Raw genomic sequence first — 18,804 nt, 5'->3', positions numbered from 1 at the left:
ATGGATTTACTGAGCAGATTCTCCGGTGGTGGTCGCTGACTGGAGGGAGCAGCAGAGCAGTCAGGAGCAGCGTTGTCAACAGGGTGACGTCATAGGGTGAGCTAGAAGAGAATAGCCATGGTCAGGGCCAGGAAGAGTCCTCACTGCGGCCAGAAGAGTCCAGCTTTTTGCTGACCACCGGGGCCGCCAGCAGAGATGAGGAGCCTAATGCCGCACCACGCAGACCGAGCACACGGATGGTGGCCATGGCAAACCTGCCCTCAAGGGAAAAAAGAGCCCCTTGGGGTAAGTGATCCCACTAAATAGCATCCGCTTCAGGATCACTTTACGCCTCTGACCAATTTAACCAGCCCACATATACCCCAGTGTGACCCAGCTCATCTGTATAATGTACCCTCCATCTCAATGGCTGCTGGAAACCAGGGATGACAGATCCAATACGTGGTCTTATCCACAGGTTCAGGCGCTGGAGGGGTGGAGTACCCCCTTACAGTCACAACTGCCCTGAGAAGTCATCCTGAAGTGTAATACCACCTTCAGCAATGGTTGGCATTGTCACATGTCTCAAGTCACATCCAGAGCTGCTTTCAAAATTCTGCTGAGGTTCCTCTCCAGTCTGTGGCATCTCCGCCCTGACTGGGTAAACGTGTTCCGAGCTCCCGATTTTCAGCAGATTTGTGAATGCAGCTCAGGATGTGACCAGGACAAGATGGGTAAAGCAACTCGCCATGAAATGGATGAGGAGCAGTCTGCGGAGTTCTCCTTTAAGGATTTACTTGTTCTTGAGAAAATTGCCCCCTTCTACTAATCCCATTTAGCGGCCCCTCACCCATCGGGGCCGCCGCCATAATCCCTTCTCTATCCATGTAATTGGATTTGGTTGTGATGCAGAAACCTTCCTGTAAATTGCAGAGGCGCAGCTAATCGCTGGGAGCAGGATGCGGAGGAGCGCTCCGGGGGTCCTGATGTAGGGGGGGGGGGGGCACAGAATAGTCAGGGGGCTGAGTGCTGCTCTGCGCGTCCCCTGTAGTAGGGGTGCGGAGTGCTGGCGGCTGCCCAGCATACTCCTGATTGTCTTTGTGAATGCACTGGCATGAGCACCGCGGCCTCCGCCTGTGATGTCACCTCCACTAATGTGACTGAGCCCAGGGGCAGGCACAGAAATGTCACCCTGATGGGACTGCTACAGGGCGATGGTCGGCTAGGTATGATAAGATATGCAATAGATCATGGTGGGAGGGGCACATGGGCATCCATCATTCCATGCCCACCATGTATACCCTCACAGAGCAGCGAGGACTGGTCAGGGCGCAGTACGACATGGCTGCTGTTAGGTGAATGTATGGCACTGTTATATGGGAACACGGCGCCATCGCCCTGTGTATAGGCGCAGCGCCGTGGGCGCCCTGTACAGTATATAGACGCAGCACTAGATCTGCTTTCTTTCTCACCTGGTGTCTTCTTATTTCTCGCAGTGCTCGAAGGCGTACTCCAGCCAGTTCTTGGACACGTTTGACGCTCACAATATGGCGGTGGACACTGTGCGATGGAATCCATTCCACCCCAAGGTCTTCATCACCTGCAGCTCTGACTGGACGGTGAAGATCTGGGAACACAGCGTAAAGTATGTCCTTCCGCCATCGTCCCCCGTTCCATCCAGATACCCCGCTTATCAGACATCTACTGCCCCACCGTACCTCACAATGGTGGACCCGAGGACCCACAAAGGGGTGTAGCCAGGAGGCGGCCATATTGTGACATGTGTCTTCTCAGCGCGCCTTTTCCATCACCAGTACAGGAGGCCGGTCATAGAGCTGAAATCATATACTTAGTACTTAGGCTCCTCTCCATTTTCAAGATCTCTGCTTGCTGTCAGTTGATGTAAGCATTCTTCTTTACATCCGGAAGCTAATAAACCCATTCTGACCTAGTCCTGGTCACACAGCTGTAGTTTGTTACACTGTATCGTTCTAGGTAAGAGCTATCACCCGGACGTCCAGGACAGGAGGGGGATTTGTTCTGCTGCTGTCTTCATCTGACATAGGACTGCGTATATTGTAACAACCCCTCAGCTGTGTGAGCAGGACTAGGTCCAGATGGGTTTTTCAGCTTCTGGATGTAGAGAAGAAAGATCATATTCACTGATAGGAAGCAGAGATCTTTAAAATAGTGACACATTGGAACATGAAATGCATCAGAAGACTGCAGCCTAGTCAGGGGTTAATTATAAGCGCGCCATCTAGGGGGTGTCCGTGGCCTGTCCTTCCTGGGACAGAAGGGCAGTGCGACAAGATCGGTGCCGTTCTGAGGTTTCCATTTAGAGATGATCTGACCAATGATAGGGGGTGCGGGCGGTTCATTTGGTCCCTTCGTTTTCAGGACTGGACCCCCACTGACATCTCCGAGGGACGATCCTGATTACAGTGCGTCCCGTTTGATTGAATTCCTGATATCCAGTCAATCATCCGGCCGTGTTTGGCTGTGACTGACACACTGTGACGCTCCAATCATCCTGTCACAGCGCCGCTGACGGCTCCTTCTGTCTCCACAGGAAGCCCATGTTCGTCTTTGACTTGAACTCTGCCGTCGGGGACGTCGCGTGGGCGCCATATTCTTCCACCGTGTTTGCAGCGGTCACTACTGATGGCAAGGTAAGCGATGTCCAAAGAGAGGCAGTATAGTAGTGTTAGGGAGCCATCTGCCGAAGCCACCTTGACGCCTGGTAGATGGGGCCGACACATATGTGCGCTAAGAGCTTCCATTACTCATTTATAGTCAGTATTGTACCACTTTTATTTAGAATGACCCCCATTTCTTAGCTCTATTGTTTGTATGTATAATGGTGTGCAGGCATTTTATTATTATTATTATTATTATTATTATTATACACGACAGACACATGTATCATCAGAGCGTTATGTATTGTTTCTTCCTTCATCCCTTCCTTTTTCTCTCTTCTCTCCTTTTCAGTTACACCTTCCTTCCTCTCCTACATTTTCATTCCTTCATCTCCCTCCTCTTCATATGTTCTATTACTTCCTTCCTTCTTTCCTTGCTTCCTTTTCACTTTTTTTTCCCTTTCCTTCCCTCCTTTCCGTCTTTCCATTTTTTTTGTTCTTACCACCCTTTTTTTGCATAGCTCTTTTCTTCTTTACTCCTGTACTTCCCCTCCTTAGGTTTCCATTTCTAATTCCCTCACTTTCTTTTCCTCCTCCCTTCCTTTTTTTCCTTCCTCCTCTCCTTTCTATCCTTCCTTCCTGCCCTCTATTTATTCTCCAACCACCCTCCTTTTGCAGTCACCCCCCCCTTTTCCTTCCCGCTCTCTTTTTGCAGTCTTCCTTCCTTCCTCTTTCCCTCCCTGCCTTCCTTCCCTCTTCCTGTTCTCCTACCGCCCTCTTTTTGCAGTCTTCCTTCCTCTTTCCCTCCCTGCCTTCCTTCCCTCTTCCTGTTCTCCTACCACCTTCTTTTTGCAGTTTTCCTTCCTTCCTCTTTCCCTCCCTGCCTTCCTTTCCCTCTTCCTGTTCTCCTACCACCTTCTTTTTGCAGTCTTGCTTCCTTCCCTCTTCCCATTCTCCCACCACCAGTCTTCCTTCCTTCCTTCACTTCCATCTTTTCTCACTCTTCTATCCTGTTGTCGGGGGGAAGCCTCTGGAGCGATTCTCTGATATTTTGCGGACTCCTCACTCCTCCTCCTTCCTATAGTCCGGGGATCCCGTATCCCACATCACCACTTACCGACAATAAACCTTCCATCATAGGAAATAATTAATCTGATGGATCCCAGCGTAGATTTGTTTATGGAGGGGGGAGGATGAGCGGCGCATACGGGAGGGGGAAGGGCAGCACAGATATAATATAGCCACCCCAACAAGCATATCATCCTGGGCCTGCAGGTTCATGAATAGAATGACAGAACTATAGTTACCACTGACACTTGCAGTGGCGGTAGTATAAATGGCATGTGGTAGGGGATAGGGGGGCAGATTTAATATTCGGGCCCAGCAGTCACCAAGCCTTCCTGCCTGTGTTACTTCGCAGAATAACCCTTTGAGACTGTAGGGAAGATGAATTGCCCCTTCCCATGAGAATTCCTCAGCAGTCCTTCCCAACAGGGGAAGAAGGGGTTAACAGCATAATATTACGGATGAAATAGGCCGTATAATAGTCGCGGAGTAGTGGAAGTAATAAAATGTTTGATGGATTCCGCTGTGGAACGAGAGCAGCGTCCGGCGATAACCGGCCTGCGAGGCGTCTTACAAGTCTTCTGTAATGGTCCACGTTGTGCCATGTGCTTGGACTCCGACCCCTCGATGTCCTCCTGGGTTCCTCACAAGGGTGGCATTGTTATCCTGGCAGCGCAGTGTTATGAACAGCGGGGTCTCGGAGGAGTGGCGGCCGTACAGCTGTGAGCAGACGCTGCTGGATGTGACTGGTGGATGATGGGGGCTGTGATCAGAGCCAAGTTATACAGCGTGGTCTCCACATGTTCACTTGTGGGTAGAGGGAAATCGAGGACACAGCAAAGTTAGCAAACCTATAACCTAACCAGAGCGGAGTCTGAACCATGTGACGATGCAGGGCCCCACATATAACCAGTGAGGGGCCAAGGGCTGTGTGTGTATATGCTGTAGTATAGAGCACAGCACCTTATAACACTATGAGATGGAAAGCGTATAACCAGTTTGAGATGGAAAGGGTATAACCAGTGTGAGATGGAAAGCGTATAACCAGTATGGAGCCAATGTGCTTGTACCAGTACGGGGCCCAGAACTGTACAACTAGGAGGGGTCCAGGATTGGAGAACCAGCATGGGGGTTGGGCTCCAGTACCATGACCTGCGACGGGCCCCGGGAACACATGACCTGCACCGGGCCCTGGGAAATGTGTAAAATGTTTACGCCTGGAATATATAAGTGGTCCATCAATGGGCTGATGTATTGGATACTGTGGTGGAGAACATACAGTCAGGTCCATAAATATTGGGACATTGCCACAATTCTAACATTTTTGGCTCTACACACCACCACAATGGATTTGAAATGAAACAAACAAGATGTGCTTTACCTGCAGACTGTCAGCTTTAATTTGAGGGTATTAACATCCAAATCAGGTGAACGGTGTAGGAATTACAACAGTTTGCATATGTGCCTCCCACTTGTTAAGGGACCAAAAGTAATGGGACAATTGGCTTCTCAGCTGTTCCATTGCCAGGTGTGTGTTATTCCCTCATTATCCCAATTACAATGAGGACATAAAAGGTCCAGAGTTCATTTCCAGTCTGTTATTTGCATTTGGAATCTGTTGCTGTCAACTCTCAAGATGAGATCCAAAGAGCTGTCACTATCAGTGAAGCAAGCCATCATTAGGCTGAAAAAACAAACCCATCAGAGAGATAGCAAAAACATTAGGCGTGGCCAAAACAACTGGTTGGAACATTTTTAAAAAGAAGGAACGCATCTGTGATCTCAGCAACACCAAAAGACCCGGAAGACCATGGAAAACAACTGTGGTGGATGACCGCAGAATTCTTCCCTGGTGAAGAAAACTCCCTTCACTACAGTTGGCCAGATGAAGAACACTCTCCAGGAGGTAGGTGTATGTGTGTCAAAGTCAACAATCAAGAGAAGACTTCACCAGAGTGAATACAGAGGGTTCACCACAAGATGTAAACCATTGGTGAGACTGAAAAACAGGAAGGCCAGATTAGAGTTTGCCAAACGACATCTAAAAAAGCCTTCACAGTTCTGGAACAACATACTATGGACAGATGAGACCAAGATCAACTTGTACCAGAGTGATGGGAAGAGAAGAGTATGGAGAAGGAAAGGAACTGCTCATGATCCTAAGCATACCACCTCCTCAGTGAAGCATGGTGGTGGTAGTGTCATGGCGTGGGCATGTATGGCTGCTAATGGAACTGGTTCTCTTGTATTTATTGATGCTGTGACTGCTGACAAAAGCAGCAGGATGAATTCTGAAGTGTTTCGGGCAATATTATCTGCTCATATTCAGCCAAATGCTTCAGAACTCAATGGACGGCGCTTCACAGTGCAGATGGACAATGACCCAAAGCATACTGCAAAAGCAACCAAAGAGTTTTTTAAGGGAAAGAAGTGGAATGTTCTGCAATGGCCAAGTCAATCTCCTGACCTGAATCCGATTGAGCATGCATTTCACTTGCTGAAGACAAAACTGAAGGGAAAATGCCCCAAGAACAAGCAGGAACTGAAGACAGTTGCAGTAGAGGCCTGGCAGAGCCTCACCAGGGATGAAACCCAGCGTCTGGTGATGTCTATGCGTTCCAGACTTCAGGCTGTAATTGACTGCAAAGGATTTGCAACCAAGTATTAAAAAGTGAAAGTTTGATTTATGATTATTATTCTGTCCCATTACTTTTGGTTCCTTAACAAGTGGGAGGCACATATGCAAACTGTTGTAATTCCTGCACCGTTCACCTGATTTGGATGTAAATCCCCTCAAATTAAAGATGACAGTCTGCAGGTAAAGCACATCTTGTTCGTTTCATTTCAAATCCATTGTGGTGGTGTATAGAGCCAAAAATGTTAGAATTGTGCTGATGTCCCAATATTTATGGACCTGACTGTATATGGTGCCACATGTCTATAGACAATGAGGTGACGGGATGGACCATCTGATGATGACACATGGAGATTGATGTATCATCTATGATTGGTACAGAGAGCGCCTTCACCTCTCTATCTATTTTTCCTGCTCTCTGATGAGACGTCCTCACAGCTCATGAATTTTCATCACCTCATCGGTTAATTCATTTTACTGCATGGGAAAATATTACAAACCGTACGTCTGGCTCCCGCAGGTCAAGCACAATCACATTACCATACTTTTAATATGTATATCCTCCATTTCATACCCACTGAGGACTAACGAGCCGAGGAAGCCGAGCGGGTCACATGATAGCACGCTTATTACAGATCCAGGTGAGCATTCCACCCTCTCCTATAATGCGCAGCGGGGGCTTCAGCACCGATCTCATCACTGTGACTCCTACCGGATGCCTCCTTATGTGCTCATCGCCTGCATCTAGTTGAGCGGGTTGTGTTAAAACATTTTTTTGGAGCAATAGGGGGTGTAAAGAATTTCCCCTGAAGTTATTGATTTCTGATATAAAAAACAAAACAAAAAAGTTTTCTGGCCATGACCATCACCTAAGGAGATAACAACGCAATGCTCAAGGATCAGTGCTAAAGTCACATAATGTAGGCCATCGATGGTTGGGATGTAAGTCTTGGAACAGACAGCTAGGTCATAATTCATAGAACATAGAGCTTGGTCATCATGACCTTTTAGTCAGTATGAAAGGCCTGATCATTGGTCTCCATGAAATTCATGAAATGTAGAGCTAGAGGTTGGTTATGATCTGTGGATACTGTTGTCTCTCATAGGTCAGTGGTAGGTACCGTATGTAGATCTCTGCGAAAGTCATGGAATGTACAGCTAGGACATAATCGATAGTTGGTATAAAAGTCAGAGAATGGTAGGTGGAGTTATAGTCCTTATGAAATTCATGGAATATAGAGCTAGGTCACAATCCTTGAATGCTGTAGTCTGTCATACTTCAGTAGTAGGCAAGTCATGAAGTTTAGAGCTACCGTAGGTCCAGACCGATGAGCAGTATGAAAGTCATTGAATGTGGAGCTAGATCAGGTTTGATGGTCGCTGGGGAACTCCTCATAGATTACATGGTTGAGATTGATGGGCATTCTGAAACTCATCAAATATCAGTGGTCGTTATCATCGAATATATAGCTAGGTAAGATCGACCAATGTTCGGAAACGCAGAGCTACGTCAAGATCAATGGTCCTTAGGAAACCCATTGAATATAGAGAGAGAGTCATTATAAAGCTCATCGAATATAGAGCTGGGTCAAGATCGATGGTCATCCTGAAGCTCATCGAATATAGAGCTAGGTCAAGATCGAAGGTCATTATGAAACTCATCGAATACAGAGCTACGTCAAGATCAATGGTCCTTAGGAAACTCATTGAATATAGAGAGAGTCATTATAAAGCTCATCGAATATAGAGCTGGGTCAAGATCGATGGTCATCCTGAAGCTCATCGAATATAGAGCTAAGTCAAGATCGAAGGTCATTGGGAAACTCATTAAATATGGGTCAAAATCCATGGATACTGTTGGCTCAAGATTTGATGATTGTTATGAAAGTCATAGTTTATGTAGAGCTGGGTCAAGATTGATGGTTGTTATGAAATTTGTTGAATATAGAGCTAGATCAAGACTGATGATTGTTCTGAAAGTCATCGAATATAGAACTGGGTCAAGATCAATGGTCATTAGGAAACTCATTGAATATAGAGCTAGGTCAAGATACATGGATACTGTTTGCTCTCATACTTAAGAGCTATGCATGTTAGACATAGAATTTCTAGCTTGCAATTCATGATCAATTGCTACATGAAATATACAGCTAGATCAAAATCAATGGTCATTATGAAAGTCATGGAATTTAGAGCTAGGTTACGATCAGTGGTTGTTGGGAAACTCATGGAATTTAAAGCTGGGTGATGATCCTTGGATTCTGTTGTCCCTCATACTTCAGTGCTGCGTAAGTTTGTCATGGAATTTAGTGCTTGGTCATGATCAGTTGCTATATGAAATATACAGATAGGTCATGATCAATGGTCACTGAAAGTCAAGGAGAGTTCAAAACTTGAGTGTGGATCTTGATTATGGTCTATGGCTGGTAATGTAAAGCTAGTATATGATCAGCAGTCAGTATGAGAGCCGTAACTTTTGATCGACGTTTGGTATAAGTAGAGCTTTGTCATGACTGGTGGCCATTTGTAATGATCTTCAGCTTATTTTTGCATTTTTGGAAACAGTGACGTCTCCACTCATGTCCTCATTAGTATGGAGGATCTTATTCTAGATTTGTACCTTGTTTATGCCTCCCCAGAAAAACTTACATCCCAGGGGTCATCTCCATACACAGGAAATACCACAACCTTTCTAAAACATGCTCCTTATTATACGGGGCCACTGGTCGCTACCACTCCACTGCTGGCCACAAGATTGACCTTTTATCTGATGAGAAAACACAATCAAGTGGAAAACGAACTGGAAATAATTAAACATCTCGGTGTGTTGTGTGAAGTGGTGATTCTCGTCACCTCCCCGGTCAGACCCTTCATCGTGATCCGGAATTATGCATGAACCATGAGCCGCCCTTTAATCAATCAGAGGATTCTGTCGCTGGAATAACTGCACTGAGTTTTATAGTCCCCGGTCAACGCAGCGAAGAACTCATTACGAGATGAGGCTCACACTTAACCTGAGCTAATTAGTGTTTTCCAGGCAGCATCTCGATCCTCACCACTACTGAGACTCCATCTAGAGCATGATGAGTGGCAGAAATGTCGTGGGGATGGCGACTACCATCAGTGAGATCTGTGTCCTGGTTAGATCATGTAGCATCGCCCCTCACAGATAATAATAATAATAATAATAATAAAATGTACAAAACAAAAGTTACTGGGTAATATGCAACTGAAACACTAGTCAGGGCCCTGCTCGCAAGAGCTTACAATCTATGAGGAATTGGGGGTGGCAGGATTTGAGCCATTATTGAACTGACAGGAGTGGTGCCGGCCGATCTGCTTCGGGTTTGGGACTACTAAAGGATCGCGTTCAGGCCAGAGGAGTTGGTGGGGGGAGGTTTAGTCGGGGAATAGTCAGTTTAGGTAGCTTGATAAGCCTGCCTGAAAAGATGTGTTTTTTAAGCCACGTTTGAAGGTGGGGAAGTTGTGAATTGACCTAGTATTCCGGGGCAGAGTATTCCAGAGAGTAGGTGCAGCTCGAGAAAAGTCTTGAAGACGGGAGTGAGAGGTACGAATTATGGAGGTGATTAATCTTAGGTCGCTAACAGAACGGAGAGCACGAGTAGGGTGGTAGATGGAGATGTATGGAGGTGCAGCACTGTGGAGAGCTTTGTGGGTGAGGGTAAGAAGTTTGAACTGTATTCTGTGGTGGATGGGCAACCAATGAAGTGACTGGCACAGACTAGTGGCATCACTGTAGCGGTTGGATGGATGGATAGATGAGCCTGGCTGCAGCATTTAGGATAGACTGAAGGGGGGAGAGTTTAGTGAGAGGGAGACCGATTTAGTAATGCTTTGCAGTAGTCAAGACGAGAATGAATCAAGGCAACAACAAGAGTTTTTGCCGTTTCCACCGTAAGAAAAGGGCGGATTCTGGCGATATTCTTGAGGTGCAGACGACAAGAGCATGTAAGTGATTGAATATGGGGAACAATGGAAAGGTCAGAGTCAAATGTGGCCCCAAGACAGCGGGCATGTTGCACAGGAGTTATGATAGTGCTGCAGACCGAAATGGAAATATCAAGTTTAGGTGGGTTAGTAGATGGGGGGGAAAGACAAGAAGTTCAGTTTTTGAGAGGTTCAGTTTTAGATACAGAGAGGACATGATGTTAGAGACAGCTGCCAGACAATTACTGGTGTTTTGGAGTAAAGCAGGGCTGATGTCAGGGGACGAAGTGTATAGTCGTCAGCATAGAGATGGTATCGAAAGCCAAATCTACTGTTAGTCTGTCCGATGGGGGCCGTATAGAGGGAGAAGAGTAGAGGACCTAGTACTAAGCCCTGAGGAACGCCAACATCAAGAGGAAGAGGAGAAGAAGAAGATGGCACGGATGTGCCACAGCTTAGACTGGGGAGGTCCAGACCATCATATGGTGGTGGGACGTAGTATGATGGACATGTCTCCTCCATATTGAGCAGGGACCCCCACTGATTGTTAGAGTGGATGGCTCTGCAGTGCTCCACCAGTGTAGACCACGTTGAATCATACTGGAAATTGAGGTCATCGAGTCAAGATATGAATTCCTCACCACGCATATGACCTTGAATGTGACGGGGGACCCGACTGTTTAACCCGTTCATCAGCATTCAGGAATCCGTCATATGTAGGATCTTCTTCAGAGGGTTGGTGACCATGATTAGCTAGCTCCGTCTGGGTCCAGGGCCACACAAGTATGAACACGTCCAATGTGATGTGAAGCGTGCAGATTATATTCCTGGTCATTACATAGCAGTGATGGAACCCGGTGGGAGGTTATCACTGGAGGCCAGCCTATAAGAGGATTACTTAGGCTTAGCGGTATAGTTACGTGAACCTTGTTCCCCCCCGTTCTCTGTACACAAGCCCTATATACACACCGCACATGGTAGCAGGCATAGCAGCTGCTAGGGGGCCCAATATCTAAAGGGGCCCATCTCCACTCAGACATGTGCAGTTAGTGATATACAGTACAGACCAAAAGTTTGGACACACCTTCTCATTCAAACAGTTTTCTTTATTTTCATGACTATGAAGGCATCAAAACTATGAATTAACACATGTGGAATTATATACATAACAAACAAGTGTGAAACAACTGAAAATATGTCATATTCTAGGTTCTTCAAAGTAGCCACCTTTTGCTTTGATTACTGATTTGCACACTCTTGGCATTCTCTTGATGAGCTTCAAGAGGTAGTCCCCTGAAATGGTCTTCCAACAGTCTTGAAGGAGTTCCCAGAGATGCTTAGCACTTGTTGGCCCTTTTGCCTTCACTCTGCGGTCCAGCTCACCCCAAACCATCTCGATTGGGTTCAGGTCCGGTGACTGTGGAGGCCAGGTCATCTGGCGCAGCACCCCATCACTCTCCTTCATGGTCAAATAGCCCTTACTTTCAAAGTTTTCCCAATTTTTCGGCTGACTGACTGACCTTCATTTCTTAAAGTAATGATGGCCACTCGTTTTTCTTTACTTAGTTGCTTTTTTATTGCCATAATACAAATTCTAACAGTCTATTCAGTAGGACTATCAGCTGTGTATCCACCCGACTTCTCCTCAACGCAACTGATGGTCCCAACCCCATTTATAAGGCAAGAAATCCCACTTATTAAACCTGACAGGGCACACCTGTGAAGTGAAAACCATTTCAGGGGACTACCTCTTGAAGCTCATCAAGAGAATGCCAAGAGTGTGCAAAGCAGTAATCAAAGCAAAAGGTGGCTACTTTGAAGAACCTAGAATATGACATATTTTCAGTTGTTTCACACTTGTTTGTTATGTATATAATTCCACATGTGTTAATTCATAGTTTTGATGCCTTCAGTGTGAATCTACAATTTTCATAGTTATGAAAATAAAGAAAACTCTGGTGTGTCCAAACTTTTGGTCTGTACTGTATATGGACAGTGGAGGAGCGCATTACTATGATGATTTCTATGCTGTGACATCACAGACTTCTTTCTGTACCATGCCTGTTGTCATACTACTGTGATATCACTGTGAGCCTTATTGCTGTACTGTGACATCACTATGCGCATGATTCCACTATTGTGACATCACTGTGCGCATTATTCCACTATTGTGACATCACTGTGCGCATTATTCCACTATTGTGACATCACTGTACGCATTATTCAACTATTGTGACATCACCGTGTGCATTATCCCTGTGCATTAGGGAAACCAAATAATTATAAGCTGCTAGTTTTCTGAATGCGCTACTGAATGGTGGAGAGGGGCTCCGTTACAGGTATTGCTATGGGGCCCCATGAGTTGTCACTCCCCTGATCACCGAGCATTGACCCTTCTCTTCCAGTAATTATATCACATTGATAAAATCTACGACCACAAAAAAATGGAGCATTGTTACTCTGGGTGTCAGATTATAGCCTGGGCAAAAATCATTGCCTCACCCCACCGTACACTGACGGGTCTCCCCTCTGGTGCGGGATCTTGTACGTATGTTTTCACCTCATTGCAGTGTTATGTGGGACTGTATGGCACTATTATGTCAGCACTATACGGCACTGTTGTGCATTAACTATATAGTTAACTATAAGTTCTGTGTGGCCTCTGTATTCTGTAGAATATGCAATGGTATCAGTACGGCACTGTTAGTATAGGGTGGCACTTTTTCTGTAGGGCACTGTTATGTGGGCTCTGTATGGCATTGTTGTCCATTCACTGTATAACATGGTGCTATGTGTTCACTGTATGGCACTGTGCTTTATTGTATGACAGTATTATGTGGGCCCTGTATGGCTCAGTGGGGGGTCATTTATTAAACAGAAATACGCCTAACTTCTCCCCACTCATGCCAGGTCTAAAAAAGTGGGCGCGGCGGGGAAGGAGAGGGGCCGTCAGGCCTGTATCATTTGCCATTTTCTACGCCTGTTTTTTTGGCATAAAACGCCAGTCTTAATAAATGTGCCCCCATGTGTTTATTGTATGGCAGTATTATTTGGGCACTGTATGGCAGTATTATTTGGTGGAAAGTCTCAAATGCTGCGTCAAAAATAGCATGCAACAAAATTTGAAACTTTAATGTCACAAAAAATGAAGTCAACTGCATAATAAATGTCCCCCTATATGTTTTATTGTATGGCAGTAATATGTGGGCACTGTATGTATTATGCAGGCATTGTACGGTGCTATGTGTTTACTTTAGGACTGTATTATGTGGGAGCAGTATTGTTTTAATGTGTGCACTTTATGGCAGTACTATGTGGGCACTTTATGGTAGTACTATGTGGGCACTGTATGACCTTATGTGGGCACTTTATGGCAGTATTATGTGGGCACTTTATGGTAGTATTATGTGGGCACTGTATGACCTTATGTGGGCACTTTATGGCAGTATTTTGTGGGCACTGTATGACCTTATGTGGGCACTTTATGGCAGTATTATGTGGGCACTTTATGGTAGTATTATGTGGGCACTGTATGACCTTATGTGGGCACTTTATGGCAGTATTATGTGGGCACTTTATGGTAGTATTATGTGGGCACTGTATGACCTTATGTGGGCACTTTATGGCAGTATTATGTGGGCACTTTATGGCAGTACTATGTGGGCACTGTATGACCTTATGTGGGCACATTATGGCAGTATTATGTGGGCACTGTATGACATTATGTGGGCACTTTATGGCAGTATTATGTGGGCACTTTATGGCAGTATTATGTGGGCACTGTATGACCTTTATGGCAGTATTATGTGGGCACTGTATGACCTTATGTGGGCACTGTATGACCTTATGTGGGCACTTTATGGCAGTATTATGTGGGCACTGTATGACCTTATGTGGGCACTTTATGGCAGTACTATGTGGGCACTGTATGACCTTATGTGGGCACATTATGGCAGTATTATGTGGGCACTGTATGACCTTTATGGCAGTATTATGTGGGCACTGTATGACCTTATGTGGGCACTTTATGGCAGTATTATGTGGGCACTGTATGACCTTATGTGGGCACATTATGGCAGTATTATGTGGGCACTGTATGACCTTATGTGGGCACATTATGGCAGTATTATGTGGGCACTGTATGACCTTATGTGGGCACTTTATGGCAGTATTATGTGGGCACTTTATGGCAGTATTATGTGGGCACTTTATGGCAGTATTATGTGGGCACTGTATGACCTTTATGGTAGTATTATGTGAGCACTGTATGACCTTATGTGGGCACTTTATGGCAGTATTATGTGGCACTATATGACCTTATGTGGGCACTTTATGGCAGTATTATGTGGGCACTTTATGGCAGTATTATGTGGCACTATATGACCTTATGTGGGCACTTTATGGCAGTATTATGTGGGCACTGTATGACCTTATGTGGGCACTTTATGGCAGTATTATGTGGCACTATATGACCTTATGTGGGCACTTTATGGCAGTATTATGTGGGCACTGTATGACCTTATGTGGGCACTTTATGGCAGTATTATGTGGCACTATATGACCCTATGTGTGCCTGTAAGGTCTTTGTGTATTTATCTTTTTCTTCTTTAAACCTTTTGCCGTTGTTCTTGGGTTCTGTTTGGTTGGTGGGTTATGATCTAGTCTTGGGGTCTACAAGCTGCGGCCCTCCAGCTTCATCATGTCGGCAGTGTACCTATCCCCCAGTCCTATATCCATCACACGATTTGCCTGCAGCTTTGTGCCTTTTGCCGATTATTACTGCAGCTCCATTGTTCAGGGCAGATTTGCATCATGGAAATTTGTGGTGTGACCCAGCACCTGTGTGCCCGACAGCGAGCGGTGAGAGGACCCCCCATCCCCCCTTCCTCTCCTGACCGGCCTGTCTTAGTATCTACATGCATTCCTCGTGTCATAACCATTCTGGAGCATCCATTCTTATGGCTGTACGTTGTGGCGTTCCTCCATCATTCCTACTAGAAACTGATGTATCTGGGTGTTACCAGTTGTGAGCATGCCCCTGCACATTGGGACACGGACCGCGCTGGGTCCTCTCTGACCTCATCCACCTGCACAGGGTCCCCGTCCCCATACAGTCTCCCAACAGCCGGATATGATGTCGATGGCATCGTCCAGGGTGGGACTTTGCGATTGTTGCTATGGGGCCCATTTCTAGATAATCCCAGTAATTTGCGCTGACTTTGCAGTAGAATTTTATTTAATTATTTTGTGTTTTTTACTCTTTTTAGTATATTACTATTACATCTACTGTAGTATTTCCTGCTAGACATAGGCATTGTTGTATATTATAGTGATTTCTGTTATTTTATAGTACAGTCCTGATCAAAAGTTTAAGACCACTTGAAAAATGGCAAAAAATCCTATTTAGCATGGCTGGATCTCAACAAGGTTCCAAGTAGAGCTTCAACTAGCAACAAGAAGAAATGAGAGTGAGACAAAACATTTTTTGAACATTCAATTAATTGAAAATAACGATTAAACTGAAACAGGCTGTTTTTCAGCTGATCCAAATTTTAGGACCACATGCCTTTAAAAGGCCAAATCTGTGCAAAGATGTGGATTCATTGTCATCTTCTGTCAGGTAGTCACACGTTGTGATGGCAAAGGCAAAAAAACTCTCCCTTTTTGAACGTGGTCGGGTTGTTGAACTACATAAGCAGGGTCTCTCACAGCGCGCCATCGCTGCTGAGGTGGGACGCAGTAAGACAGTCATTTGGAATTTCTTAAATGATCCTGAAGGTTATGGAACAAAAAAGTCAAGTGGAAGACCCCAAAAAAATGTCATCAGCACTGAGCCGGAGGATCCAATTGGCTGTCCGTCAAGACACTGGATGATCCTCGACCCAAATTAAGGCCCTTACTGGTGCTGACTGCAGCCCCATAACCATCAGACGGCATCTGAGACTGAAGGGCTTCAAAAACAAAAAACGTCTTCAAAGACCTCGTCTCCTTGAACGCCACAGAACTGCTTGTTTGGACTTTGCAAGAGAGCACCAAACATGGGACATTCAAAGGTGGAAGAAAGTTTTATTCTCTGATCCTGATGGATTCCAACGTTACTGGCATGACAAGCAGATCCCACCTGAGATGTTTTCTACACACCACAGTGGAGGGGGCGCCATAATGGTCTGGGTGCTTTTTCCTTCAGTGGAACAATGGAGCTTTAGGAAGTGCAGGGGCGTCAAACGGTCGCTGGCTATGTCCAGATGTTGCAGAGAGCATTCCTCATGACTGAGGGTCCTCGTCTGTGTGGTAACGACTGGGTTTTTCAATAGGACAACGCTACAGTACACAATGCCCGCAGGACAAGGGACTTCTACCAGGAGAATAACATCACTCTTTTGGCCCATCCTGCGTGTTCTCCTGATCTAAATCCACTTGAGATCCTTTGGGGATGGATGGCAAGGGAAGTTTACAAAAATGGACAACAGTTCCAGACAGTAGATGGCCTTCGTGCGGCCGTCTTCACCACTTGGAGAAATGTTCCCACTCACCTCATGGAAACGCTTGCATCAAGCATGGCGAAACAATAACGGCGGAGCTACTCATTACTGAGTTCATGTTTGGAAGTTGGATTTCTGTTTTGGGGGGTTTAGTTTTTTTTGGAGGTGTGGTCCTAAACTTTTGATCAGCTGAAAAACAGCCTGTTTCAGTTTATTTGTTGTTTTCATTAAATTGAATGCTCAAAAAATGTTTAGTCTCACTCCCATTTCTTCTTGTTGCATGTTGAAGCTCTACTTGGAACCCTGTTCAGATCCAGCCATGATACATAGGATTTTTTTTGCCATTTTTCCAGTGGTCTTAAACTTTTGGTCAGGACTGTATCTGATAGTAGATTGTACGTTATGTATTATGTGTTTTGCATTATTTTATCTGCTATCATTGTGTTATTTTCTGTTCCATTCTATCACTCTGTGACGGCCGTGTGTCATGTCCTGTATGAAATGCTGGCGGTCGGAGGTGTTTGTGCCCTTCCCGCAGAGGCTGACGTATTTCTCGTGTTCCCCAGGTCGAGCGGATGCATAATTCAGCAGTCATCCTTGCTGGAGCGTGTTGATTGAAGCGCAGTCTTGCGTAAAATATTCAATGTGCTGCTTTTCTTTTCTATTAGTGTCTTCCCTCGGATGATCAGCGGCGCAGGCGCAGCCTCTGGTATTTCGTCCCACACTGAGCGCTTTCTGATGGATCCAGTCCAGTTTGGAAACTGGTGCAGGAAATGCAGAGTTTATCTAAAGTCGAATTTACAGGATTTAGGGACTGACTGGGAAGATGGCTGGTCTCTGCCGGACTGTGCTGGGGTAGACGCGGTAAACCGGATGACAACCAATATGGCTGCCATTGGGTTATAGGGACCGCCACCACCCACTGTCCCTGCACAGGAGGGCTCTGCAGATCCAGCCGTCACTATATGGGTCATGTATGGCGCACCTCTAGAACCCCCACTTCTCAGGTACATGGGGGTCCCTGATGGTTTTTCAGCAGCGCCAAGCTCGGCTTTCTCCATAACTCCACAGACTTCACTGAAAAAGACCATGGTAGGGGGTCCGGGGCGGCTATCCAATATCACTACAGAGCTAGGAAGAGAAGCCTCGGGGAAGACACTACAGCAGCCGCCATATTGGTTGTCACCCAGCTTTCCAGGACATGACTAAGGACACGGGCAGAGGAAGGGTTAATGGCTGGCCTCCCGTTGCTTTCAGATGTGCTGTGTTAAATATTCATAATCCCCAGTTTATGTGGCGACGGTCACATTGTGCACTTCGACAGGATTCACAGGGCGCGCCAGATCCCCCAGAGCCGTGTATAATTCATGCAGCGAAGCATATGTCCTAGAATATGTCTGTGTGAGCGCCGGGAATTGTCTGCAGGGCACGCGCCTCGCACTGGAGCCTGTCTTATGCCAGTCATATGGTACCCAGAGGGATCAGAGGGGCACGCCCTATAATCACAGCCCGGGATCCGAGGGGGGGGACACCCTGTAATCATCGCCCACATCCAAGGGGGTCACTCACAGTAATGACCACCTTGGAGATGAGGGAGTCATACCCTATAATCACAGCCCGAGATCCGAGGGGTCACACCCTGTAATCATCGCCCACGTCCAAGGGGTCACACCCTGTAATCATCGCCCACGTCCAAGGGGTCACACCCTGTAATCATCGCCCACGTCCAAGGGGTCACACCCTGTAATCATCGCCCACGTCCAAGGGGTCACTCACAGTAATCACCGCCTTGGAACTGAGGGGTCACACCCTGTAATCACCTCCCGCGTCTGAGGGGTCACACCCTGTAATGACCACCTTGGAGATGAGGGGGTCACACCCTGTAATCATCGCCCACATCCAAGGGGTCACTCAAAGTAATAACCACCTTGGAGATGAGGGGGTCATACCCTATAATCACAGCCCGGGATCCGAGGGGTCACACCCTGTAATCATCGCCCACGTCCAAGGGGTCACACCCTGTAATCATCGCCCACGTCCAAGGGGTCACTCACAG

The 18,804-nt window shown here is 46.2% G+C and overlaps 1 protein-coding gene across 1 annotated transcript in view; it reads left to right on the top strand.

Moving 5' to 3' along the window:
- The window catches only part of DNAI1 (dynein axonemal intermediate chain 1), a 73,685-nt gene that overhangs the window by 39,367 nt on the left and 15,514 nt on the right, over positions 1 to 18,804 (top strand). Inside the window, exons 18-19 of the mRNA XM_040420136.1 lie at positions 1,476 to 1,624; positions 2,552 to 2,651. Of these exons, the coding sequence (XP_040276070.1) occupies positions 1,476 to 1,624; positions 2,552 to 2,651 (249 nt within the window). The remainder of the gene's footprint in view (positions 1 to 1,475; positions 1,625 to 2,551; positions 2,652 to 18,804) is intronic.

Source organism: Bufo bufo, chromosome 2 (assembly GCF_905171765.1).
Source record: "Bufo bufo chromosome 2, aBufBuf1.1, whole genome shotgun sequence".
Classification (NCBI taxonomy): Eukaryota; Metazoa; Chordata; class Amphibia; order Anura; family Bufonidae; genus Bufo; species Bufo bufo.
Note: the sequence above shows the minus strand (reverse complement) of the source record. Positions and strands in the feature narration are given on the sequence as shown.